This window comes from Brassica rapa, chromosome A02, assembly GCF_000309985.2.
Source record: "Brassica rapa cultivar Chiifu-401-42 chromosome A02, CAAS_Brap_v3.01, whole genome shotgun sequence".
Classification (NCBI taxonomy): domain Eukaryota; kingdom Viridiplantae; phylum Streptophyta; class Magnoliopsida; order Brassicales; family Brassicaceae; genus Brassica; species Brassica rapa.
The window spans coordinates 25,537,783-25,564,370 of NC_024796.2; the positions used below are offsets into that span (position 1 = coordinate 25,537,783).

Here is a 26,588-nt window from a genome sequence, read left to right on the forward strand (position 1 = left end):
CGTCTCAACCAACGGCAACATATATATGGGGTGGTGGTCCCACGGTGTCGACCAGTTTTCTTTCTGTCTGATTAAAATTTAGTCAACAAAAGCAACTTGAACTGAAAGAAACATGAGGAACTGACTGATTATAACGAGCTCTTGGACTTAATTAGTGATTAATTAGTTGAATAGATACTTTCATTTGGCTTGATTTGATATGTGACTTGGATAGAGGTGTGTATAAAATATATGGTGTCCAAGTAGCGCTTACTTTTTCTTTCCCCTGTTTTAAAACTTGCAAAATCCGTGACTTGATAATTTTTATTATAAGTTAAAGTTGATAATTAAGTATCTAACTAGCTGATGTTGAATTCAACAAAATAGGTTAGGTACTTCGTAGGTTTATCTCGTATTAATTATTCTTTTGATCAACATGTTTGTATATCAATATAGTATTCTTAAACAGAAATCCAATGGGTGATTTTTTTTTCTTTTTCTTTTTCCTACAAATACTACAGACACAACTTTCTTTCTTTCTTTATTTATAAATTAAAAAGTTCTATAATATTTTAAAAAACAACTATATATATTTACTTGACATATTCGTAAATTTAACATAATTTTTTGTAAGAAGTATTTTAGTCATGCAAAATATATTTTACACTCTTTTTATAATTTTAAAAATAAAAATTCTTCAACACATCTGAATTACTTGAATATTTGTTAGGTTTATAGGATTTTAACTTGAACTTTCATAGGATTTTTTATTTCGTTTTTTTTTTTTGCTTAAAACTAGAAGTGAATTGGAACTATTTTTCATTCGGATATGTTTTGGATTTTATTAAAAATTGACATGAGTCCGACATTAATTATTCGAACCTATAAATATTACACATAACTTCACTTTTTCATTCATAAACCACAAAATTATTTTAAATATTAATTTATTGGTTTTATTTTTTGGTTTTAATATACATTAACTTAAAGATTAATTTTTATAAAATAATGTAAAATGATATATTATTTATATATACATATTTTAAATTCTATAATACTTTCATAAGCACTTATATATCTATATACTTGACATATTCATATATTTAATATAATTTCTGTAAGCGGTATTTATACACATCATTTTATGCTATAAGAACATATAACTACACTAAATACTCTTATATAAGTTTTAGATAAATAGAAAACATATATGTTATAGTTGATTTATTGCAAATATATATGAACAACTAAAAATACTTTATATTGTAAAATTTTCATAGTATGTTATAACCATATTTAATTTTATATAATGCTCAAATTTTCATTGTATTTATTATAATGATAATAATTATTTTTATATATAAGAATTTGTACTTTTTTTGTTTAGATATTTAATTTACATATATTTAATCATTCGGTCGATGTTTTGAAAACTGGACCAGACCGACTGGTTGGCCTGTGACTCGCTCTTCTAAACGGATTTGAGTTAAACCGGTAAACCTAGTCAAAACCGGTCAAACTTGTTATATTTATATTATTTTCATATCATTTTTAGATTCTAAAAATGATAATCTAAAAATGATATAACAATTATAAAAATAATTTTATAGTTATACATATATATATTTACTTAATTTAAAATTAAATTAAAATATAAAATCCAGTTGAATCGGTTGGACCAGTCTAACTATTTATCTAGTTGTAATACTGAGTCAGTGTCAAGTTCAGATTTCAAAACATTGCATTCAATCAAATATGATAATTCAATAAATTAGTTTAACGAGTTTAATCTGCACTTGTTCTATTTGGTCTGCATGATCTTCAATTTCTGTTGATCTGCATTATTCATTCCAAACCTAAGAAAGTGTATATATCTTGGACACACGGTGAACTGATGGCTGTCCGTGTTCATCAGAGTCGGAGCCTCATTCTCCACTGTCTTTGTTGTGCATTGTGTGTAATTCGGTAACTTTAAAATTCGTTGTTTTTCGTGTGTCCTGAAAGCTTCTATATTTTTTTTGATATGTCCATTCGAAATTATTTTTAATATATATCATTTAGTTAAAAAAACAAAGAAAATTATGTATAAGTTTATCACCTTATCCTTACGCGTGGACACTGAAAAGCTTGAAAAGACAACTTGGCTAATCAAAACACGTAAACAAGAAGAAAATGCTTAATTGTTTTAAAAAGGACCAATTTTGAAACTGCGAAAATATTGGGCGCCGGAGAATCAGATTGTCTCTCTCACACGGTCACACCAACTCCATTTTTTTAAAGAGTAATTCTTGGGTTCACCCCCTAAGGTGAACCTCTAGGTTCACCAACCAATAGGATTTCATTATTTCAAATTTGATATCTTCTAAAAAAGGAAACAAAAAATTGTCAAGTTATATTATGTTTTTAAAATAAAAAGGTAAAAAAAATAATAGTTACAAAAAAAAAGTTTTTTTTTTAAAATATTGTTAACGTCGTCAGCAAAATACTAAACCCTAAATCCTAATCCCTAAACCCTAAATTATAATCCCTAAACCCTAAATCCGAAACCCTAAATCCTAATCCCTAAACGCTAAAACATTCAAGGGTTTATGATTTTTGTGTTCAGTGTTTTTGATTTAGAGTTTATGATTTATCCAAGGATTTAGGATTTACCCAAGGGTTTAGGATTTATCCAAGGGTTTAGGGTTTCGGATTTAGGGTTTAGGGATTAGAATTTAGGGTTTAGGGATTAGGATTTAGGGTTTAGTATTTTGATTTAGGGTTTAGTATTTTGCTGACGACGTTAACAATATTTTTTTAAAAAAAACTTTTTTTTTGTAATTATTATTTTTTTTACCTTTTTATTTTAAAAACATAATATAACTTGACAATATTTTGTTTCCTTTTTTAGAAGATATCAAATTTGAAATAATGAAATCCTATTGGTTGGTGAACCCAAGAATTACTCTTTTTTAAATGATTTATATGTGTTTTAAAACTACTGCGAACGTCAAAATGAATTAAATAACATATTGTATGGACACATAAATACGAAAAACCCTGATATTTTGTGATATGTATGCACGTTTTGTTTAAGATGTAAGATCAATGTTGACAAAAAAAGATGTTAGATCAACTAATTTGAATCAAAAGATACTAACAAAATTTGAAACTCATGTATTTGTGTTTTTGTGAACGAAAATCAAAGTATTTGTGAACCGTAAAAGTGATACTGTACTGAAAGTATTCTGACAGTTTTTAATAGGCCTGAGATTTTAAACAGATCCGAATTTTCCAAACCAAACAGAACCTGAATTTGGGGAGTTCGGTTTGATGTCGGTTAATAATGTAAAATCGAACAGCAAAATAATGTTTTGGTTAATTCGGTTTGGTTTAGCCGACTAAACCAAATCTTTTTCTTCTTCATTACGAAACGCCGATGTCTGGTTCTTCTTCTTCACTAACTCGTCTCATCAAGATCTTCTTCTTCATCACCTCATCACGATCTTCTTCTCCACAACCTCATCTTCTCTTGTTCTTCATTACATCATCTTCTCTTGTGCTACACAACCTCATCTCTTTCTCCACAGAATCTTCCGCTTTGTCTTTCTGTATGGATTTGTCTTCTTCCATGAGTGAATTAACAAGTCTAGTTCTTCATATTTTTCTTTTCTTCTCTGATTAGTTTGATAAAGTGAGATTCATTTTCCACTTCCATGAGTGAATTAACGACTTTGGCAACAAAAAGTATACCGAAGTAATCACTCCCGAACCGTTGATTCCATCGGTTCAATTAGGTAGTTCTTTTCAATCCTAAATATTCGGAGAACGGTATTAGACCATCTCCAATGGTACACTAAAATTTACTCTATATTTCACTCTAAAATAGAGTAACTCTATTATAGAGTTGGATTTGATCCAATGGTTCACTTTATAATAGAGTTACTCTATAATAGAGTGGAATATAAAGTAATCTTGTTTTTTTACTCCAAATATAGAGTGAAAAATAAGATTACTCTAAATTTCACTATATTATAGAGTAACTCTATTATAGAGTGAACCATTGGAGAAAATTTAACTCGATAATAGAGTTATTCTATTTTAAAGTGAAATATAGAGAAAATTATAATGTTTCATTGGAGATGCCCTTAACCGAACTGAAATACGTACCCATAATATCCAAATCCATAGACTTTTAGTTTTTAAGTTCTTTATAGCTTCCAAATTTCAATAAACCTTGAAAAAATGGACACTATATACGGCCAGAATTTCAGATAAAAATTGCAATTCTTGATAAATTCTTGTTTGACTCTAGCTTCCAATATATATACAGAGCCGTGCTTGATGTGCATTCAAAAAGGCATTTCCTATGTTCGAATCCCTTTGTGTATATACTCTTAGAATATAAGCTTTTGTAGAAAGAAAAAAAGAATCACAAACCAATAAAGAAATTGTAATGGCACCCACTAACTAATATATGGTCGTATATATGGTCGTATATCTGTTTGTGCATAATATTCTATAGCCAGTTTAAAATTTTATGCAAGTATAAATATATAATCATCAAAGCATACTATTCCTCTGTTTATTTGGTGTGTTTTACATTTGCTTTAGTTTACTTCTAGCAAATTACTGACATAACATAAATCAAAAATAAATCCTCAGATATAACATAAATATAAAAAAAAAAACAAATACTAATAATAGCAATGACATTGTACTAAACAACTACAAAATATATTTTTAGTGACTAAAATTATCTCAAAGTTAAAAACTTTATTTTTCACAGTATTAAATACTCTGACATAAAAAAAAAAGAATTCTGGTAATTGAAAACTCAATCTCTTTCTCTTAACATAATCACACTTACAACCAATTGAACACAGAAAAAAAATTACATAAAATTATATATTTTATAAAAACCGATACTAAGCGCAGATCTGCCCTAGTATATCATAAATATATTTACCTTGTTCGTTTTAAATGACAGATATACATAGTCACAAGCAGAGCCTCAATTCGTTTACTTTAATATCGCATTCAACATTCTGCAAAAGTTGTTATACTACGATCAGGAACGATCCTGCCTATACACACATGCTTCCCATTGTAGTAGAAGAAAATAAAACGGAATAAAGATGCTTGAGAATATACGAAGAATGGAATAAAGATAAGGCATATTATCACAAGAGCATCGACCATATTATTTGTATACATGGAGGATTCATGCTTGCAAACGATTCCCCGTGGGAAAAAAAATCAGGTAGATTTGTCACAAGAAAAAATAATTCTCAGTGAGAAAGGAATAACCTTAACAATAATTTCGTTATTGAATCTATTGCTTATGATTATAATAATTGGGTTCTTTAGAACACCATGCTTGTAAATGAGCCTATCAAAAGCTCAGGGGGAATGAACTTCAAATATTATTCAGTTTTTCATGTAAATCATTTTTTATCCACCCTGCCCCACTTCCCCATGCAGTGCAGAACAAATTACTATAACTTTTCTGGTTATGAACATAATAAATTAACACTAACAACATATCCCCTTGATGAAATAACTATCAAACATTTATGAGAGAAAGGACAAAGTAAGAGAGAGAAAGTAGAGAGAAAGTAGATCTAGGTTTCCGGCGAGCGGCCGGCGCGTATGCGCACATGCCGTTGTCGGAGACCCTCGTATGGCCGTCTGTTCTTTTGTGTCCATGTCTTTCCGTTGTCCTCTCCCGGCTTGCCTTGCCTGAGCTCTGGTTGTATCAACGTCCGGTTGGCGCTAACTCGTTGAGTGAAACGACATCAACGGTGTTTGGGATACCGGTGTGAAGGCGCAGTCGTGTGGAGGCGGAAGTTATTTACCGGGGGATGGAGGCTACCAAAGCCCCGTCGTCGGCTCATGTCTCCGGGGGGTGGTTTGGCTTCTTCAGCAACGCTTCGTCGGTCTTGTCTCCGGGGGGTACAGGCTTCCATAGCCGTGCGTCGTCGGATCTAGTGGAGTTAAGTGGTGGTCCGCCCAAGGTTCGGGTCGGGATTAGGGGTTTGTGTGTGGTTACTTGCGGCTCTCTTAAGACGGAGGAGATCTCAAAGAAGATCGATGATGCTCTCCGCATAGAGGTAAGAAGGTTTGAAGAAAAGTGGTTTCGGTGGTGGCTCTATGGTTCGAGCGTCGGCGAAACGATGGTGACGACGCTCAAGAGAAGAAGAGCGGTGGTTCTCGGCTCGCCTGTCTAGGGTTTGATGCGATTCAAAGTCGGAGGAGACCTCTTTGGATAGATGGAACTCCCCGGCGTGAAGATGGAGCGGTGAAGAACGGTTAGGGTTTCGTCGGAGGCTTGTCAGTATTTGAGCTCTGGCGAAACGAGGGGTGTCGGTGAAAAGTTCCGGCGGGTTTGCGAATCGGTTGCGATCAAGTCGAGGCGGACGACGCGTGTCACACTGATGCTCCAGATCTCTACACGTGTGTCGATCCCCAGCCTCTTTGACTCGCGTATCGGGCAAGCTGCCCGGTCTCCTTCGTTTGGGCCGTAGACCATTTTCCCTGTTATTTGGGCCTCAGCCGTAAAAACTTGTAACCCATGTAGTCATTGGGCTTTTTGTTTAGGTTCCTGTGTACTGTGGATTTATGCCGACTGGGTTTGGCCCTTTTGATTAATAATATAACAATTTGAGGGGAAAAAAATAACTATCAAACAAACTGTGGTGATAGTTGGTATGTCAAATGAAATGGAATGCAGAATAAAAGATGTACTGTATTCTTTATTAAAAATAATGAAAAATATTCTGATTGCATGAATCTTCTTGTGAATTTAAGTTGACCCACAGCATACACACACAAAACCCATACACACGCCCATATGTATACTTTATCACCTTAAAACATACTGCCATTCTACAAATAATAAAAGGAAATAAAATTTAAAATTTAAAACATTAAATATATACATGCACTTGATGTTTTCTTATTTCCTTCTTGTCTCTCTATATATACACGCTATTGTCACACACGTTCACACATACATTTCATACAACATTACCAAATCTCTCTCTCTCTCTCTCTCTTCATTCTCAAATTTCACAACTTTCTTGTGATTTCTCTAATATGGAAGCTGTGAGTAGTGTTGATGAGAGCTCAACAAGTACTGTATCCATCCACACTTCGGCCAAGATTATACCGCCGCCGACGACGGCGAAGTTGTCATCTCCGGCGAGTTTATACAGAATGGGAAGCGGGTCAAGCGTGGTTCTTGATTCCGAAAACGGCGTCGAAGCAGAATCAAGAAAGCTCCCGTCGTCAAAGTTCAAAGGCGTCGTCCCTCAGCCAAACGGAAGGTGGGGAGCTCAGATATACGAGAAGCACAAGCGCGTGTGGCTCGGGACATTCAACGAAGAAGAAGAAGCGGCGCGTGTCTACGACGTCGCCGCTCACCGTTTCCGCGGCCCTGACGCCGTCACTAACTTCAAACTAGACGCGACGTTCCGTAACGGTGACGGAGAGGAAGTAGAGTTCTTAAACGCACATTCGAAATATGAGATCGTTGATATGTTGAGGAAACACACTTACAAAGAAGAGTTAGAGCAGAGGAAACGCAAACGTAACGGTGGTAACGGAGACACGAAAGAGACGGCGTTTGCTAACGTTACGGTTGTGACGGGGTTTAAAACGGCGGAGTGTCTGTTTGAGAAAACGGTAACGCCGAGTGACGTCGGGAAGCTAAACCGTTTAGTGATACCGAAACACCAAGCGGAGAAACATTTTCCGTTACCGTTAACCGGCGACGACTCCGTGAGAGGGACGCTGTTAAATTTCGAAGACGTTAACGGGAAAGTGTGGAGGTTCCGTTACTCGTACTGGAACAGTAGTCAAAGCTACGTGTTGACTAGAGGTTGGAGCAGGTTCGTTAAAGAAAAGAGACTCTGTGCCGGTGATTTGATCAGTTTTAAAAGATCTAACGGTCAGGATCAAGAGTTGTATATTGGGTGGAAGTCAAAGGCTGGGTTGGAACAGGATACGGGCCGGGTTGTAGTGAGATTGTTCGGCGTTGACATTGCTTCGATTAAGTCTCGAAAAACGATGTCGTAGTGAAGGAAGAAACGGAGATGTCGTTGAGTAATAAGAAGCAACGCCTTGTAACTACAATTTAACAACTCTCGTTCTTTGTTTTTTTCCTTGTAATTTCTTGGAAACAAATTAAATTTCGTGGAAACAAATTAAATTGTCTCTGTTAAATTCTTCCGAGTCAAGTGAGTGGTGAACATTGTAAGTTTCTTTTTTCCTTTTTTCTCCCAAATTTATATGCAATTTGATGTGTTTCAAGGATTCAAGAACTTAAAACACACATTAGATGTCACAAGAAACCCACCTCTAGCATGTGGAAGAGTATCCCCTCGTTTTCCTGTTGCTGATCAAATACAAAGGTAGAAGAATCATCTTGAAGGAACACAGATTTGATGATGGTACAAGATGATAATGGAATCAGAGAAATATAAGTTGGTCTAGTGGATAGAACTCTTTGATCACCTAGTTGGGATTTAAGAGGTTACAAATTTGATTTCCGTTGAGAAGGATTTGTTATCTAAAAGAGAGAATTAATATAGTTTGAATCTTGTTGTAGGAAGATGCACATGTCGTCAAACCTTAGACTTCCTAGTTATTAAGTTTTTGTTTGTGTTTGATTGATTCCTGTAGAAGGGACATGATTACATGTGTTTTTTAAACCAAACAACCAACAACTAAACTAGAAATTACGAAGCTAAATTACTAAATTATTTACCAATTTATCCTATAACAATATCTAGCTCTCTTCTTGATTTATTTCTAAAGCTAAACTAAAGTTTTTTAATGACGGACTCAGACTTAAATAGATTCTCTAATGATAACTTTGCTTGCGGAAACTCTTTTGTTAAGACAATAAAACTTTGATTAATTAGTAAAGAAATACGATCGTGTTATATTACGATTCTAGTTGTTAGTGCTAGTGACTTTATATGTCATTCGGATTCAAAACATGTATACATGTGATACGTTGCTGATAACAAATATTTTAAGTAATAAATATCTTCCGAACCATTATTCATTTAAAAAAAAAAGAAAGAGAGGGAAAAACTCGAATTCATAAACCAAGAATCTACAAATTTGAAGGTAAAATATTCAAGATTCGAGGAAGAGGAGTGCAGTTAAGGGGATGAGCCAAAGCCAAGAAAGCTCTTCCAGTAGCCTCTTCCATGTTAACCTTAACTCCTTCAACTTTCCAGTCAAAGCATTGCACCATAACTCCAATAGTGATCCCTCCTAAAATATAGGCCACATTTGATCCAGGACATGCTCTCCTTCCAGCACCAAAAGGAAGAAAGTTCAGTACATGCTCTCTTCTCGCATCCTCTTCCCCTAGAAACCTCTCTGGCTTAAACTCATCAGGATCCGTCCAAGAATCAATGTCTCTCATCACAGCATAAGCATTAATAACAAGTGACGTGCCCTTAGGTATGTAGAACCCTCCGATCTTACACCCTTGTTCAAACTCTCTTGGCAAGAGAACACCCGGTGGGTGTAATCTCAGAGATTCCTTGATGACCGCTTGCAAATAAGGGAGTTTTGGTAGATCAGTTTCTTGGATCAACCTTGTTTTCCCTACAACGGAGTCTATTTCTTCTCTCAGTCTCTCAAATATTTTATGGTTGTTGAGGATTTCAGCCATTGCCCATTGTGTTGATTTTGAAGAGGTGTCACCAGCTCCAAAGAAAAGCTCCTACAGTTGTTAATATATACTGTTATTTTGGTTCAGTGGGTGTGCTAAGTACTCGAGGTGAACCATATTTTTCTGAAAATGGATCAAATTTTTTAATAACTTGAACCTGTATTACTCTATCACTCAAAATGAAACCTCAACGAAACCTGAATAATACTCCATTTGCTTTATTTTTTATGATGTTATATCTAAAAAGTAAAAACCTAAAGATTAAGAAATTTAATTTTTAAAAAGCATTGTTAAAAACAGAAATTAAAAATAGTTCAACGAATCATAATAAACTGTAAAATGTAATTAGTTAAGCAATTTTTTTCCAAAAGTTAAAGTTAGCATAGAAAGATCAAAATATCTTATTTTTTAAAGAACACAAAATCTTTAAAAGCATTTTACATTATAAAACCAATGGATTATATGCAATTGAAAAAATTAAGGGATAAACCAAAATATTAAATTAATAATTTTAATCAACCAGATAAACTAACAAAATTAATAATTTTGATCAAATATATTTTAGTGTACTAAATTTTTAAAAGAGTTATTAATTAATTTCTGTAACATTTCTTTTATCTAAAACCAAAGTGAACCGAATTTCAAAAACTTTCAAACAATTTTTTTTGTAAAAAAAAGTCAGTTCTATTGGGGGATTATTTACAAACTGAAACATTTATTTTTGATTATTTTGGGTATTTGATAGTTTAGATAGAGGATTTTAGGATTCATCTAGGAACCACTAATTTTTTTTGTTCAGATGGATTCAGATAGTTTTGGGTTCTGGTTAGTTCGGATATTAAAATTAGGAACCGTTTAATACCCAAAAAATCCAGGCTTTGTTTGATTTTGGTTCGGTTATTTTAGATAATTTGGATCAGTTAGATAAAATATCAGGTTCAATAAAAAAATGATCAAATATCAGGCTATTCAAGTAATTACAAGTAATTAGGATGATCCAGATAATTTTGGATATTTCAGATAATTTTGGATAGTTCGGGTTTTTAAATACTTTTGGATATTGTAGTGGATTATATATATATATACATATATATATATATATATGTTTTTTTTGTTATGTGTTATATATAATATTTCTATATATTTGAATATTTGTTTGGTTTTTGTATGGCTCGGTTTGGTTATTTTGGATATGAAAACATAAGAATTATTCAGATATTTGAGGGTTTCGGTTTGATTTCTGGTTTTCGTAATTTGGTTTGGTTCCGGGGCAGATTTCCGGCTGAAATGTATACACCTCAGTTACATTGGTCTGGTTACGGTGTGGATTTTCGGATCGGAGTAAATGTGTAGGCCTAACCGCCTAAAAGGAAACTAAAAGCTCAGTGAAATATTATACCAAACGTGAGAGGATTAGACTTACCGCTAATAACGCCTTGATATGGCTCCTGTTGATCTTATACTCTGCATCCTCGTCTCCACAAGCTGCCAACAATGCGTCCATAATTTCACTACCTTCATGCTCGTCCTTTTCCTCTTCGTATCTCACAATGATCTTTTCCAGTAGCTCCCCGAACCTGTATGAAACATTCATCACCTCCTTTTTAAATGGTGGTGAGATCCTGAGCTTCTCAAGCGGCTTACGCAGTACTTGTTGCAAAAATATCTTCTGTGTCAAGGCAGCGATCTCGACACTAAACTCAGAGACTCTCTCCTCCTCTGAGAAACTCATTCCCAAACTCATCTTTCCGAGGATAACGTTAACAAGTCTCAACGCTTCCTCACCTATCTCAACGCTCTCTTTCTTCACTGCCTTATCAAGCAGATCTCTGTAGAACCTCTCTACCTCAACTTCACGAAGGCCTCGTGACCGCTCCAGCGCCTGGGGTCCAAGCATTTTAGTAGTGATAATTTTCTTTACGAACTTCCAGTAATCTCCATAGGGAGCTTTGATGAAGCCAGAAGAACCAAACACAATGCACTCATCGATGCCAATTGGGCCATGGGAGGAGATGCTCATGTCGTGGTCTTTGAAGATCTCGTAGGCAACCGAGGCAGAGGAGACGAGAAGGATGCGGACATTGAAGATGCGGAGATGGAGCAGAGGTCCGTACTTGGATGAGACTCTTTGAAAAGACTTGTGGAGTGAAGTAGAGAAGAGAAGGTGAAGGTGACCGATGATAGGAAGAGAAGGAGGGCTCGGAGGTAGGTCAAAGACATTCTTCGGTTTCTTGAGGAAGAAGGCAAATAGAAAAAAGGTTGAGAAGATGCATAGGAGGATTAAGATAAAACTATTTTCAAAGTCAAGGCTGGTCATAGCTTCCATTTTTGCTCAAAAGAGAAGACGAGGGAGATGAAACAGAGGAACCTCTCTTTTTTTTTTTTTTTTTTGAAAAAGGACTTTCATAGTTAAATGCAGTGTTTTGAAATCCGACCCGGACCCGCGGTTGAATCGGTAAACCGGGTGACCCAGAAAAAATCCGGTTTGGGTTTTGTGAAAAACCCAATATTTAAAAACTCGCAAAAATCTGCAAAAACCCGGTAAAACCCGGAACCCGGTACCGGTTGAACCATCGGTCGAACCAATAAATAACTTTTTACTTCTTTTTTTTTTAGTTTTTAATTATGTTTTATATTCTAAGTTTCCAATTAAGAAGTTAGGTACTGACAAAAAAAAGAAGTTAGGTTTTCTTTTTTCAGTTTTATATTTTTGTTTTTTAGATTTTGATGAAAATTTTACTATGTCACCTAAAGAAAATAAAGTGAACGATGGTAGAGAGAACCAAAATTAATTGATGTGATTTGGTGTTAGTTTATTTCCGTTATTGATAATTTATTACAATGATCTTTTACTTTTGGTTTATTTTCTATTTGTACTTTAATTTATTATTCACATTAGGCATTTAAATAATAAATATTTATAAATGTTATGTTTGGATTTATCTTAGATGTCATAACTCTTACGTTGTTAGGAAAATTTTTAAATAGTTCAAACTATTTTTTTTGATATTTTGTATGTCAGAAATAAAAATATAAAAACTAAAGTTAAGTATTTTCTAAATGTTTTTAAACATAAAATATATACATATCCAAACTATTATTTTATGTTTTAAAAACATTTATAAAATATTAAACTTTAGTTTCTATATTTTTATTTACATAGCTGATATATTATTATATAATAAAATTAATTTATTTATCAACCCGCAGTTCACCCGTGATCGAACCAGTGACCCAGTAACCCGGTAAGTCGTCCGGTTCTGTGTCCGGGTCGGGTTTAAAAACATTGGTTAAATGTAAGGAACCTCTCCTAGTCCATTAAAATATCAGAAGGTGAGTTAATGGAGATCTGAAAGTATATAATAGTAATATCGTATAATGAAATTTTATTTAGCAATTCAACGTGACAGACAACGATTCTAGAGATTCGGGATTCTCGTTGGCAAGCATGCCGAAGAGTTATGTCACTGATGGGTTTAGCGTTATCATGATTTTAGCTTTGATGGTGTAACCAAAGAAGTATGGCCTGGTCCGCTTCAAAACCCGTTTAGGTCTGAAAAGTCGAACCAGTCAGCAGCAAACCAAAATAAAATCTGGTTCTGCGAATAATGTTCGATGAATAAAGGAAAAACTAAAACTAAAACTAAACTAAACATTTCTTACAAGTTATGGTTACTTTATTCTTTTGATTATTCTATAATACACAATTCTTAAAAATATCGATTTATATAAATCTATGCAACATATATTTGATGCGCTATTTCCATTGAATAAAATTTTATGAGCCTATTATTTTTTGTCTAATTTTATTTTAGTTTTCTTTGTATTCTAAAGTTACCATATGAGAAAAACTTACTTTTAAAGTTTCTTATATCATCATTCTCTACATGAATTTTTTTACTAAATGTTTTAGATTAATTTATTTCAGATATGAATTACTTATTCAAAATTTAAAGTCTTCATTCGTCAAAATAGTTAAAACTCTTAAAATGATCAATTCATTGTCTTAGTTTTTTTCAACAGTTGCGTCTTCTAAATTTGTCATTTTCTTTGACAATTATATCTTGATAAACTTAACAACTTGTATTATAACTTTATGCAATTTGTATGATGACACTTATTTTTATAACATTATATTTCTGTAACCGTTTTCTGCTGTTTAATCTTCGATAAATCTTATATTTTTATGAAGGTAAATATATATGTTGTAATAAGAAAATTGCATATCTAAAAATATTTTTTCGGTAATCTTAATGTCAACATTGATTTTTTTATTTGTAATTGTAAACGGATTTGTTTACAAGTTCCTATTTTTTTTTCTAAATTTTTTTGTAGATCAATAGAACACCTCTTCAAATTTGTTTGTTCTTCTTTTGAGTATCTAACACTCAATATTTTATCTTTTCATAAATCCCTTGATTGATGAGTATTTTGAAATAAAATATAATGTAGAATTAGAATAGTTTCAATTTACTTTTTGTTCGTGTAATATATTTAGTAATTTGTGTATAATAAAATATATATAGTTAATAAATAATAAAAATAAATAACTAAGTTTTATAAAGTATTTATAAATAATTTTTGTGTATATATTTTTAATATTAAAAATTTTAAATTTTTCGTAAAATATTTAATAGACCAGCGTGAATGCGCGGGTTTGTTTCCTAGTATTCTTAATATCAAACTAAATATACCATGGATATCATGTATCATGGATTGTATATACAAACTTGTTTCTTCTGATGTTATACATACATGGTATAGATGATAAGAGACCAAATGAATGAAAGAGAAGTAATTAACACAACAATGGTGTGCTCACCTGATCAGGTTGTACGGGATATTCATACTGCGGTTCATACGGTGGTTCATGGTAGTGCTCTTCTTCTCCTCCGCCGTGGTCGCCAGAGAGATGTTCAATCTCAAGAATCTCAACCCTCCGTTTCATTTTCTTCTGCAGTTTTACTGCAATGTCCGATGGTCTAAATTGTCCACACACAATTATCTTGCGTTCCTTTTTCTCGATCACGTGTGTCTCAACTTCTTCATAAATAAACATCAAGAACATGTATTATATAATATTAGTATCGCATTCTTTAGCTTTTCATCTCAACATTATGCACGAACTTCAATTTTGATTTCATGCCATTCCTCTTGCTCATTTTCTACAAATTTGTTTCTACATGATAACGATTATATACCAACCAACCTTTCATATTGATGAGATGCCTTCTTACTTTTCTACAACATGCATTGCAATCCAAGTTTATCCGCATAACAGCACAACATAGCCTCTGCTTGTCACCTCGAACATCAAACCAAACACAAAAAAAAAAAAAAAAATCTAACAAAAACAGACAAAACAAAACAAACCTTTTCCGACATAGGAGGAAAGAGCAACAATGTTTTAAGATATGTTTATGGTCAGGACAATAGAGATTTATGATAAAATTTTATATTAAGCTTTTGGAATCTGATTCTCTAACTTAGGTTGAGCAGAGAAGATACACATAACCCAACTTGTTTTGTTATGTTACCTATGATCATTGTAGAAGCATCTAATAATATATCTGCCTTGTTTCTAGATGGTTTCACAAAACCGGGGATAAAAAATGAAATAACCGGTTGAAAAGAACGTGCAAACGCTACCGCAACAACGTTTCCCGAAACCGCACCTGTGACCGCACCCACCGCATTTTTTAAGGGGTTTTTGCAAAATTGACCTACAACTTAAAGTCAAACACAAAACTAACCTCCTTTTTTTTTGAAAATTGGTTTTGCCCTATTCACCCCACAAGTTCATATAATTTACGAAAATGCCATCAATTTTTTTTTTTTTTTTTTTTTTCGAAAATGACATTTTTACTCTCTCACCCTCATCATCTTCAAGTAATTACAAGATTGCCATTGTCATCAATACCACAACCACCATGAACAACCAATTTGAAGCTCTTAATGCTCCCAAAATCGATTTACCCTTCTTCTTTTTCCATTCTTGTGAACTAAACACAACATATCTCTCACTTTCTCTCCACAATGAGCTAAAAAAACCCAAGATTTTGATTCTAAAATTTTTATGGTTCATAAAGTCATAGAAGCTAACGATTATGGGTGGGTGACTTTCGTTTGTGATTCTGTGTGCTTGGAGAAGCCTTATGTATGCTAAGGAACTTATCTCACCAATTTAAGGTATGAAATCGAGTTTTTTTCCAGATCTGTTCGTCAGACGACTTACTTGGGAAGTCGTCTCGCTGTAGACGACTTACCTTTCAGTCGTCTGGCTGTAGACGACTTACCTGGAAGTCGTCTGGTCAACGCAGAGGTTATTTTTGCAATTGACTTTGAAATCTGTAACCTGAGACGACTGAAAGTTAAGTCGTCTACTATTGTTTGGTTTCAAAAAAAATTCCAAAGAACCTAGACGACTTACATTTCAGTCGTCATAGGTTAGTTTTGCATTTGACTGGATAATTTCAGAAGTTTGACTTCCCCAGACGACTTACATTTCAGTCGTCTGGCGAAAATTAAAATAATAATATTTTTTTAAAGTAAACGACTTACAATTAAGTAGTCATAGGTTAGTTTTGCAATTGAAAAAAAAAACTTCAAGATTTAATTATACACAGACGACTTATAATTCAGTCGTCCACCAGACGACTTAATTGTAAGTCGTCCAGGACTTTTTTCCGAGATTCTGGTCAAACCTCGTAAATCCTGGACGACTTACATTTCAGTCGTCTCGTGGACGACTGAATTATAAGTCGTCTGTATATAATTAAATCTTGAAGTTTTTTTTTTCAATTGCAAAACTAACCTATGACGACTTAACTGTAAGTCGTCTACTTTTAAAAAAATATTATTATTTTAATTTTCACTAGACGACTGAAATGTAAGTCGTCCAAAAAGTCAAACTTCTGAAATAATCCAGTCAAATGCAAAACTAACCTCTGACGACTGAAATGTAAGTCGTCTAGCTTTTTTGGAGTTTTTTTTTTAACCAAACAATAGTAGACGACTTAACTTTCAGTCGTCCGAAATAACAGATTTCAAAGTCAATTGCAAAAATAACCTCTGCGTTGACCAGACGACATATAGTTTAGTCGTCTAGACAACTTAGATTGAAGTCGTCCGCGTCAGTCTTTAATAAACTTTCGTTTTCTTTGTTCTAAGTTTGCTAATGTGTTATATTTTGACTTTTTCAGATGATGCGTCAGTTACATGCAGTGTATGGAGAATGGTTGTTGAAAGATGGATGTTGGAATTTTGTGGTTGATCATTTCAAAGGAGCGAGAATGTTATTTTTGAATGAAAGTTCGACACATGCTGATCTTGTTGCAATGGCTCAAGAAGATTATAACCTGGACATGAACACAGAGTCTGTGGAGCTAACCTACTCATTACAACAGATGGCTCCAGACCTTCCTCCTATTCATGTTACAAGTGATAGACAAGTTCGGAACTTGCTCGAGATAACTAAAACGCATGAAGTACGTCTTTGTGTATCAAGCTTTAGCAAGATGAGAACGGTTTCAGAGGAAAGGGATGAAGATCATGTGGGGGATGAAGCTGAGGAGGGGGATGAAGCTGAGGTGGGGGATGAAGCTGATGTGAGCGATGAAGATGAAGAGGGGGATGAAGCTGAGGAGGGGGATGAAGCTGAGGAGGGGCATGAAGCTGAAGAGGGGGATGAAGCTGAGGATCATGATGGGGAGGAGGATGCTGACATCCCTGTTGTTGCTGATGCTGAGGATTATAGTGAGTATGGAAAGGTTAAAGATGAGGATGAGGAAGAAGATGATGAAATCTGTTTTGATGATTACAAAGGGGCATATGGTTGTGAAGGAGAAGGATCATCTGCAGACAGAATCTATGTCAACCAGAGTTTTGCTAGTAAGGATGCACTGCTTTCAGAGTTGCGGTTGACAGCGGTGAGGCGTAGGTTCTCCTTCAGAATATTCAAGTCAACGAAAACTCTGTTTGTGGCAACATGTCGTGTTAGTGGTTGTCAATGGAAGGTCCGAGCAAGTGTGAAACATGGGACTAAAACGTTTTGGGTAACCAAGTATTTGGCAACTCATACATGTTCCATCCCAGACAGAATCGCTCAGCGGAAACGTTGTACTCCGAAGTACATTGGTCGACTTTTCATAGATCGAGTTGGAATCATTGATGGGTTGAATCCGCAGCATATCAAAGATGCAATGAAGAACATGTTTGGCATGACACTTGATTACACCACTTCATACAGAGCATTGTTATATGCGCAAGAAATGGTGAGAGGATCAGCGGAAGACGGGTATGAGCGACTGCCTTCATATTTGGAGCAAATCAAGGCAGCAAATCCGGGTTCTATCACAGCTATAGAACTTGATTCTCTGAATAGATTTAAGTATCTATTTCTTGCTTTTGGAGCTTCAATCAGAGGATTTAAGTATCAGAGAAGGGTCATTGTGGTAGATGGGACTCACCTAAGTGGGAAGTATGGGGGTACTATGTTGGTTGCAGCCGCACAAGACGGTAATTTTCAGATATATCCATTGGCTTTTGGGATCGTAGATGGTGAGAATGATGAATCTTGGGAATGGTTTTTCACAAAATTGGCGAGCTGTGTATCTGATGAGTATCCTCTGGTGATAGTCTCCGACAGGCACGCCTCCATTATAAATGCGTGTGAAAAGGTGTTTCCTTGGGCAACCCGAGGAATATGTTATTATCACCTTCAAGAGAATATTGTCAAAAAGTATAAAGGGAAGCATCTCTTGTACTTGGTGAAAGGTGCTGCTTATGCTCATACACTTTACGATTTTGATCGGTACATGGATGAGATACGGAGTGCAAATCCGGATCTTGCTGAGTATCTGGAGGAAGCCGATGTGACCCTATGGTCTAGGGTTCATTGTCAGGGAGACAGGTACAACTTAAAAACGAGCAATATCGCTGAATCAATTAACTCCGCACTGAAGCGAGCAAGAGGATTTCCTATTCAGTTCCTGCTGGAGTTCATAAGGGAGAAGCTAGGAAGGTGGTACTGGAAAAGGAGAGGAGATGCTTTGAGTCTTACAACTCAACATAGTCGGGGTGTTGAACACTTGCTTGCTGTCCGAGAGGAGAACGCGTATACTCTGAGAGTCCAACAAATTGATGGATGGAAGTTCTTTGTGAAAGGTGGCAATAGGGACTGTAATGTTGATCTGGAACTTCAAAAGTGTGATTGTGGTGTCTATCAAGTCGAGAAAATACCTTGCTCTCATGCTATAGCAGCTGGAACAGCAGCTGGTGTGCATATCTCCACACTTGTGTGGCCGGTCTACTCAAAGGATACTTTGTTTGCAGGATACTCAGAGAATATATATCCTTGTGTTGGACAACTTGTTGAGGCACGCACATGCTTTCCTCCGGAAGTAAAGCGTGGTCCGGGGAGACAGAAGAAATCAAGATGGCAATCTTGGTTGGAGCTATCCAGGATGAGAGGACGCAAACCCCGGAAGCAACACAGGGTTTATAGGTGCTCAGTCTGCAAAGAAACTGGCCATAAGCGTCCACAATGTAAGAACTGACGTGGAAGACCTTTAAGTAAGTCGTCCAGAAGACCTTTAAGTAAGTCGTCCAACGTCTTAACTAGAATTTTCTTCTGGTAAGTCGTCCAGAAGACCTTCTGGTTAGTCGTCCAACGTCTTAATTAGAATTTTCTTCTGGTAAGTCGTCCAGAAGACCTTTAAGTAAGTCGTCCAATGATTTTCTATGTTTTATGAACTTCTCTGTAGTCGTCCAGAAGACCTTTAAGTAAGTCGTCCAATGATTTTCTATGTTTTATGAACTTCTCTGTAGTCGTCCAGAAGACCTTTAAGTAAGTCGTCCAACGTCTTAACTAGAATTTTCTTCTGGTAAGTCGTCCAGAAGACCTTCTGGTTAGTCGTCCAACGTCTTAATAGAATTTTCTCTGTAAGTCGTCCAGAAGACCTTTAAGTAAGTCGTCCAATGATTTTCTATGTTTTATGAACTTCTCTGTAGTCGTCCAGAAGACCTTTAAGTAAGTCGTCCAATGATTTTCTATGTTTTATGAACTTCTCTGTAGTCGTCCAGAAGACCTTTAAGTAAGTCGTCCAATGATTTTCTATGTTTTATGAACTTCTCTGTAGACTCTATGTTATGAATTTATATGTTTTATGAACTTTTCTTTGTAGACCTTCTATGTTAAGCATTACATATTCCGAAACTAATTCCAACAGTGCAATTTAAAAAATACAAGTTAAACATTACATATTCCGAAAGGTTACTGCACTACCAAACTAATTTCCTACGGAATTCTAGTTTGGTGTGAGGATAGGTTACAAAAAACATCATCCTATCCTGACCCTGTTAACATCCCCTAATCTACCTAACAACAGTACACAAAAGCATCAAGTTCAAATACAATCGCAATAACACATCCAATATCTAATCATACGTTGCCAGGTTCTCATCATTGTCTTGGTTTTCCCATTCATGGCACTTAGGAAGCTCTCGAAATATATCCAGCGCCATCTTCTCCCTGATGGTCTTCCCGTGTTTTTTGTCAAACGCGGTGGGAAATTCTATCCCAAGAGCATGACATTCGATGTACTTCAGAGTGAAAACCCCACAATCACCAGCTCGGCACTGAGGTACTCCAACGGTTTGTCTCGCATATGTGTATGGCTCCAATGTGTATTGAACCTTTTGTTCGTCAGAGAGCGCGCACTCAACAAGCAGATAAGGGACCATTGTGACAAAAGGCTCCATTACCTCATCGAGTTCTGCAGGCCTAATATGAGAGACAATGCTGTCCCAGACGACGATGTGCCTCTTAGGGATCGATATCCATATAGCAATCCAATGCTCGTTCTTGAAGTTCACAGGTGCATAGATATCATCCACATCCACCCCCCAAACCTTCTTAGATTGGCAAAAAGAAGGTATCAAGCCTGCATGATAATTCCACGCCCCACCAGGGAGTCTTCTTCCTAAACCGTTGGCATCAGGAGCGTCGCTCTTAAAATCAGGGTAGGAGGCCCTCCACTGCCGAGAAAAGACATGATCAAGAAAGCACATTCTGTCGCTCCTGAAATGTTTTGGATGGTTTTGGTACCGTTGCCTCAGTATATTAATAAAAGCATCCATTTGCTGCATATAAAACAATACAAGTCAAAAAAACTTACAGACGACTTACAGACGACTTAGAGATGACTTAGAGACGACTTAGAGACGACTTAGAGACGACTTACAGACGACTTACGTAAGATAACTACCAGACGACTCACAGACGACTTAGAGACGACTTAGAGACGACTTAGAGACGACTTACAGACGACTTACGTAAGATAACTACCAGACGACTCACAGACGACTTAGAGACGACTTAGAGACGACTTAGAGACGACTTACAGACGACTTACGTAAGATAACTACCAGACGACTTATAGACGACTCATAGACGACTGACAGACAACTCACAGACGACTCACAGACGACTTATACAAATCAGAAAAGTACCAGATAACTACCAGACGACTTATATAAGAGTAAGAAAATAGCAGAAGACTTACATGGTCGGTTAGCCATTCTAAGGGGGTTCGGAGGACCTGATAGAATCGACTTCGACATCTACGTGGTTTTTTTTTCAGAGGCAGTTTATAAGAACTGCAAACACAAAATGTAAATAATCAAATGGAAGCTTTTTTTAATCAAATATAAGTAAGCATATTTTTAACAGCAACTTACGGATCTTTTTGCACCCATGCAGTGAGCTCCTTCGACTTCATCTTGTCAATGGGTGCAAAAGGATCATAGCCTCCGCCAACCTGTTTGTTTGGAATGATCTGTTTGGCAGTGCTGTTTCCCTTAAAAGGAGTTTGCTGTGTGGGAGCAAGCTTCCTTTCTCGCACACTTTTTTTACGGAGATTCACCAAAGCAGTCTCCTTCTTTGTCTGCCTTCTAGCTTCTTCAACGAGTAAATCTGAAGCGGTCGAAACTTGTTTGTCCAATATAAGAAGGCTAGGATCTTCACTCGGTAAGTCGTCTGCAGGACTCACAAGACAGAGCTCTCTCGAGGAACTCGGTTCTGTAGTAAGACTCGGTTCTTTGGCTTCCTTCTGTCCTGCTTTCGCCCCATTCACACTTTCACTCTGCAATTTCGAGTTCACAGTGTGTTTAAAAACTATTAACAAAAGATCAAATTCACACTAGAAACAAAGCACACATGTTCAGAATCAAGGCATACAGTGGTTCATCAAAGCACACTAGAAACAAAGCACACATGTTCATCAAAGCACACAAGAAACAAATCACATCAGTCCTGACTCTTCCTAACACATTGCCTAGTGACTCTCTTCTCTGCAATTTTGGGAGAGGTTTTGGTACTAACCCCGGGTTCGTCAACAGGTTTTGGTGGATTTGAAGTGGTTGTAAGTTGACGATCATCAGATGAACCCCCTCTGTTGGTGATTCCCACCTTCTTCTCCACAGCTTCAATCCTATCCGCCAGTAACTTGAGCTCCTTAAGACACGTCCCAAAGCCAAGATTAATGGCATCAGATATGTCCTTCAAGGTCTTTTCAATCTGCTGACCTTCACTACCCGCCGCAGGTTTCTCAGCAGAAACAGAAGACCCTTTACGAGCTTTCTTCCGAGGTCTGCTACTTTCTTCCTTCACAACACTCTCTGACTTCACGGGACTCACTTCATTCTTCACTGGAATCACTTCCATCTTCACAACCTTGCGAGTACCGGTGACTGGCCAGCATTCCATGGTCCACTCCCATCCAGGATCATTAAACATGACTTTAATTATGTTATCCGCGGCAGGGTCATCTACGTCTCCGTCCCATTTTGGAAACATTTCATCAAAATCCTTCTGAACGAAGTTCTTCACGATAGTCTGCAATAAATAAAAGATATAAACTTAGTTAAGTCGTCTGAGAAGTATTTTGTTCACAGACGACTTAAAGTTAAGTCGTCTGAGAAGTATTTTGATCACAGACGACTTAAAGTTAAGTCGTCTGAAAGTCTTCCAACAAAAAGACCACTCAGACGACTTATAAGTAAGTCGTCTGAGTGGTCTTTTGTTGGATGACTTCCACACGACTTAACTTTAAGTCGTCTGAGAAGTCTTAGGAGTGAAGTTAAGTACCTGTTTATTGATAGCAGCCTTAAAAAATTTGCGTTGTCTTTTGCCACCCTTGTAAGCCAGCAACAGTGGAGACGGTCTGTTTGGTACGGGAGACCCATAATTAGCACCCAATTCTGGCAGAGCATAGTACGCCCACACTTGGAGCACTTGTATGAACCCATCAACAGTGTAACCAGTTTGCGTCAAGTCTTTTGCCTTCAGAGAATCCATCAGCACCTTAAACGCCACTCTCCCCCATGGATAATTCTCAAATTTTTCTAAATCCATCACTAGCCTTGCAAGACTAGCTGATGTAGCGGATGAGAACTTTTTCCCTTCGATGTACCCTGCGTAGATGGCAAGGTATCCCAGCCGCATGCGATCATCCCGAGACCACTCGTCGCAGTTGTAAAATGCTTCTGTTATCTGATCAATACTTGGCCCAGTATCGATATCAACACCCATCTTCTCCCAGAAAGCAGCCATCTCCGTCGTAACCTCACACCTTGGATTTTCCAGGTCCTTGATGTAATCGCAGTTCAGCCCAGTGAGGTATTCAAACTCTATCAGTGAAAACCTCACAGGTTGTGAAACGACAAGACTCCAGAGCTCAAACTTCTTCTTGATGTCTAGCTGGAAAGAGAGCATAAAATGTACCAGCCTTGAAGTCCAACCAAAGTCAAGCTCCTTGAATTTGATGAACACTCCTAACTTCGACGCCTTCAGATCCTCATATTCGTCAGCTGTGAGACAATCACATAGAGCTTTAAACAACTTCGTGTCATCAGAATGATACGAAATGCTCCTGATTGCATCAGGCTCTTCTCCTAATGTAAACATCCTCGGCGGGAATTCTGGTAAATCCATTTAAAGGCCTGCAAATAATCACAAACAACCATCTCAAACACATAGGTTGCGCACTATGCTAAATGCTATAGAAGACTTCCAGACGACTTCCAGGAAGTGAGAAGACTACTCAGACGACTTCCAGGAAGTGAGAAGACTACTTGGACGACTTCCAGGAAGTCTTCTACTATGTCTTACTCTCTGGACGACTTACATGTAAGTCGTCCAGAGAGTAAGACATAGTAGAAGACTTCCTGGAAGTCGTCCAAGTAGTCTTCTCACTTCCTGGAAGTCGTCTGAGTAGTCTTCTCACTTCCTGGAAGTCGTCTGGGTAATCTTTCAGCAAAAGACTACAACAATCTCAAAATCTTTTAAACAAAAGACGAATGACTTACAGTTGGAGAATATATTGTCCGAGAAGATATGGTCGGAGAAGATGTGGCCCCAAGCCGTTACAGATCTGCAAATCGAAGGGAAAAGAAGAATCAATACTAAAATATTTAGGGTTTTTCCGGCGGCTAAACGCCTTAATACATGAGAAATAACATACCGGCGGCGGAGTTTGGCAAACGAGATTTCAGATCTGAAAAAAAGAAGCGGACGGTCAGTTTAAACTACGAAAATACTCTACGGCATGAAGGAGAAACGAGATTCGTCGTAATCGGAGAGATTACCGGCGAAGATAACGGCGGAACACGACCACGGTAGGGTTTTCGTCTTATCGCCTTCGAAATCGCCGTTGGAGAGAAACGGCGCTAGGGTTTCGTAAAATTGTGAAACAGTGAAAAAAATAGCTTTTATATGTCCGGTAAATGATCCGGTTAGGTTAAAACGTACATTGGTAAAATTAAAGGTTCGGTACGATGTGGACGACTGAAATATACGTCGTCCGTGTAAATTATTCAACAGACGACCGAAATATAAGTCGTCCACACCCTAAACATAACCCCTAAACTTATTTATCTAATTAAACACTTCATAAAATCAAATCAAACTTGAAAAGTGTTTACTATACACAGAAATAAACACATATTGGTGAAAACTAATTTTTGAAAAAAACATTTTAGTTTTCCAAGATCTAACCCTAACAATACATACAATACTACAACATATGTTTGCCAAACTCCTAAACCAAAGAATATAATGATACACTACTTCCACTCATCTATCTTCAAAACAAATCAATTTTATCATATCTTAATTTATATCACTTAAAACTGTTTATAATTACTTGATTTTTATTTTTCACGCATCAAAATATTTTTTACAAGATTTATAAATTATTTTTAAAATAAGCTGGTACCAGACGACTAAAACTTCAGTCTTCTAGACGACTGAAACTTCAGTCGTCTAGACGACTGAAACTTCAGTCGTCTAGACGACTTCCAACAATTCAGACGACTCAGACGATTTACTGGGGCTATATTCGTAAAAATGGCTTCTGTTTTTTTGTTTGGTCACAAGGGGCTGAGTTGTAATTTCACTAGGCTTTTAGGTTAGTTTTGCATTTGATTCAAGTTTGGGTATTGATTTGGGATTAAAATCAAGTTGTGGGTTAGTTTTGGCAAAAACCCCATTTTTTAATGTCTCCAAGAATATTACGACAATGCTTCCTGCAGCAATGCAATGTCTCGGATACTATAGCAGTGAGACTGTGTGTGTCGACAAATAGCATTAATCTTTTTTTGAAACACAAATAGCATTGAGTTAGTTGAATATTCATCTTTTTTTTTTGTAACAAGTTGAATATTCATCTTATTAACCGAAGCCACAGATGGAGTGTCATGTGATGATGTATGTCATTTTTCCGTGCTTATGCATGAGTAAAAATATTTATAAAATAAATATACTATAATAATTTACAGTTATTTGTTTTAATTTTAAATGAATTTATATTTGTATGCATAATTTATATTAGTAATATTATGATACTTTAATTTAATTAGACATATGATTTTAAATATGTTATATCTAGTCGGTTTTATTATTATTTTTACAACCAATTTTGTTATCATTTGAGTATATTATTAGATTGAATCTATTTCTCTAAATTTAACTCTATTTTTTCATTTTAAATATATTAAAAATATAATTAATTTTCTTATTTGCATTTACGTTGGTAACTTAAAATATATATTGTGCTTAGAATGAAATATAAAATAACTAAAGTGTCTGATTCCAAATTATGTAAATTAATATAACGATAATATTCTACAGTCTCATGCATATATATAAATTTAACAAAAGAACTAAATTATAACAGTTTGTTAATATTTTATTTCCATTTGTTAATATATTTTGAGTCGTTTATAAAATAAATTATTATTATATAATTATATATTCTTATTGTAGTTAAGTCTATGATTTTAATATAAGTTGGATTAGTCGAGTCACTCATGTTATGAGTATATTGAGTTACATATATAGTTTTTCAAATTCAAACTGAAATATAATTATTTTTATTATAATTAAATAAAATGAAATTAATTTTATATATCGTTTAAAAGTGCATGTAGTTTCATAATATTTATCAAATTATATGTTTATTTTTAAAACAAAAATATCAGAAAATAAAGCGATGATCAATATGAAGTTACATACATAAGTAACTAATACATTTTTGGAAACTCATGAACACATATCAATATTTACAATAATTAAAATATTTTATAAATTCTAAATAATTTCATGCCTTAGATTTATTACATGGTAAACTGAAATTTATTTTGAATAATCCTAAAAGAATTTAGATTTGAATTGGTATTTTAATTATAGTCATATTAAGTTTTAAAAACATAAAAACATAAAATTTAAAAGCAAATTTAATATTATGAACAATAATAATTTTAATAATGATAAAATATAATATATTTACCTCGCTAAAGCATATAATGTTATGTTATTTTAAAATATTTTATAATTATTTGATCAAAAGATGTTTATTGCTAATTATTTTTATTTTTT

At 35.4% G+C, this 26,588-nt stretch overlaps 4 protein-coding genes across 4 annotated transcripts; 2 read left to right on the top strand and 2 right to left on the bottom strand.

The window, feature by feature from the left end:
* The first annotated feature begins 2,934 nt into the window (after positions 1–2,934).
* On the top strand, positions 2,935–8,295 carry LOC103853887 (AP2/ERF and B3 domain-containing transcription factor ARF14). The gene has a single exon (XM_033283974.1). It carries the CDS (start codon positions 7,057–7,059, stop codon positions 8,035–8,037), a length of 981 nt encoding a protein of 326 aa, XP_033139865.1. The 5' UTR covers positions 2,935–7,056; the 3' UTR covers positions 8,038–8,295.
* Positions 8,296–8,937: 642 nt separating this feature from the next.
* Positions 8,938–15,494, bottom strand: LOC103853885 (cytochrome P450 705A1). The gene is made up of 5 exons (XM_009130786.3): positions 15,026–15,494; positions 14,862–14,946; positions 14,475–14,695; positions 11,076–11,882; positions 8,938–9,703 (listed from the first exon to the last, which is right to left on the bottom strand). The coding sequence occupies exons 1-5, from the start codon at positions 15,035–15,037 to the stop codon at positions 9,083–9,085; spliced, it is 1,746 nt and encodes a 581-aa protein (XP_009129034.2). The 5' UTR covers positions 15,038–15,494; the 3' UTR covers positions 8,938–9,082.
* Positions 15,495–16,857: 1,363 nt separating this feature from the next.
* Positions 16,858–19,209, top strand: LOC117132009. Its single transcript, XM_033285300.1, has 2 exons — positions 16,858–17,205; positions 17,299–19,209. Exons 1-2 carry the CDS (start codon positions 16,858–16,860, stop codon positions 19,207–19,209), a joined length of 2,259 nt encoding a protein of 752 aa, XP_033141191.1.
* A 412-nt stretch (positions 19,210–19,621) lies between these two features.
* On the bottom strand, positions 19,622–24,659 carry LOC117132010. Its single transcript, XM_033285301.1, has 4 exons — positions 22,800–24,659; positions 21,963–22,547; positions 21,392–21,795; positions 19,622–20,813 (listed from the first exon to the last, which is right to left on the bottom strand). Exons 1-4 carry the CDS (start codon positions 23,643–23,645, stop codon positions 20,090–20,092), a joined length of 2,559 nt encoding a protein of 852 aa, XP_033141192.1. The 5' UTR covers positions 23,646–24,659; the 3' UTR covers positions 19,622–20,089.
* Between the last annotated feature and the right edge of the window lie 1,929 nt (positions 24,660–26,588).

Excerpts from the sequence above, each read along its gene's own strand:
- LOC103853887 (XM_033283974.1), top strand. The coding sequence starts at position 7,057 with ATGGAAGCTGTGAGTAGTGTTGATGAGAGCTCAACAAGTACTGTATCC.
- LOC103853885 (XM_009130786.3), bottom strand. Across the intron at positions 14,696-14,861 it reads GCATCTCATCAATATGAAAG|AAGTTGAGACACACGTGATC; the intron begins GTTGGTTGGTAT and ends TTATTTATGAAG. Across the intron at positions 11,883-14,474 it reads ATCCCGTACAACCTGATCAG|AAACCGAAGAATGTCTTTGA; the intron begins GTGAGCACACCA and ends TTCTTCCTCAAG.
- LOC117132009 (XM_033285300.1), top strand. The coding sequence starts at position 16,858 with ATGCGTCAGTTACATGCAGTGTATGGAGAATGGTTGTTGAAAGATGGA. Across the intron at positions 17,206-17,298 it reads AGGAAAGGGATGAAGATCAT|GGGGATGAAGCTGAGGAGGG; the intron begins GTGGGGGATGAA and ends GAAGCTGAGGAG.
- LOC117132010 (XM_033285301.1), bottom strand. The coding sequence starts at position 23,645 with ATGGATTTACCAGAATTCCCGCCGAGGATGTTTACATTAGGAGAAGAG. Across the intron at positions 22,548-22,799 it reads AGGCTGCTATCAATAAACAG|ACTATCGTGAAGAACTTCGT; the intron begins GTACTTAACTTC and ends TATTTATTGCAG. Across the intron at positions 21,796-21,962 it reads GTGTTAGGAAGAGTCAGGAC|AGTGAAAGTGTGAATGGGGC; the intron begins TGATGTGATTTG and ends TCGAAATTGCAG.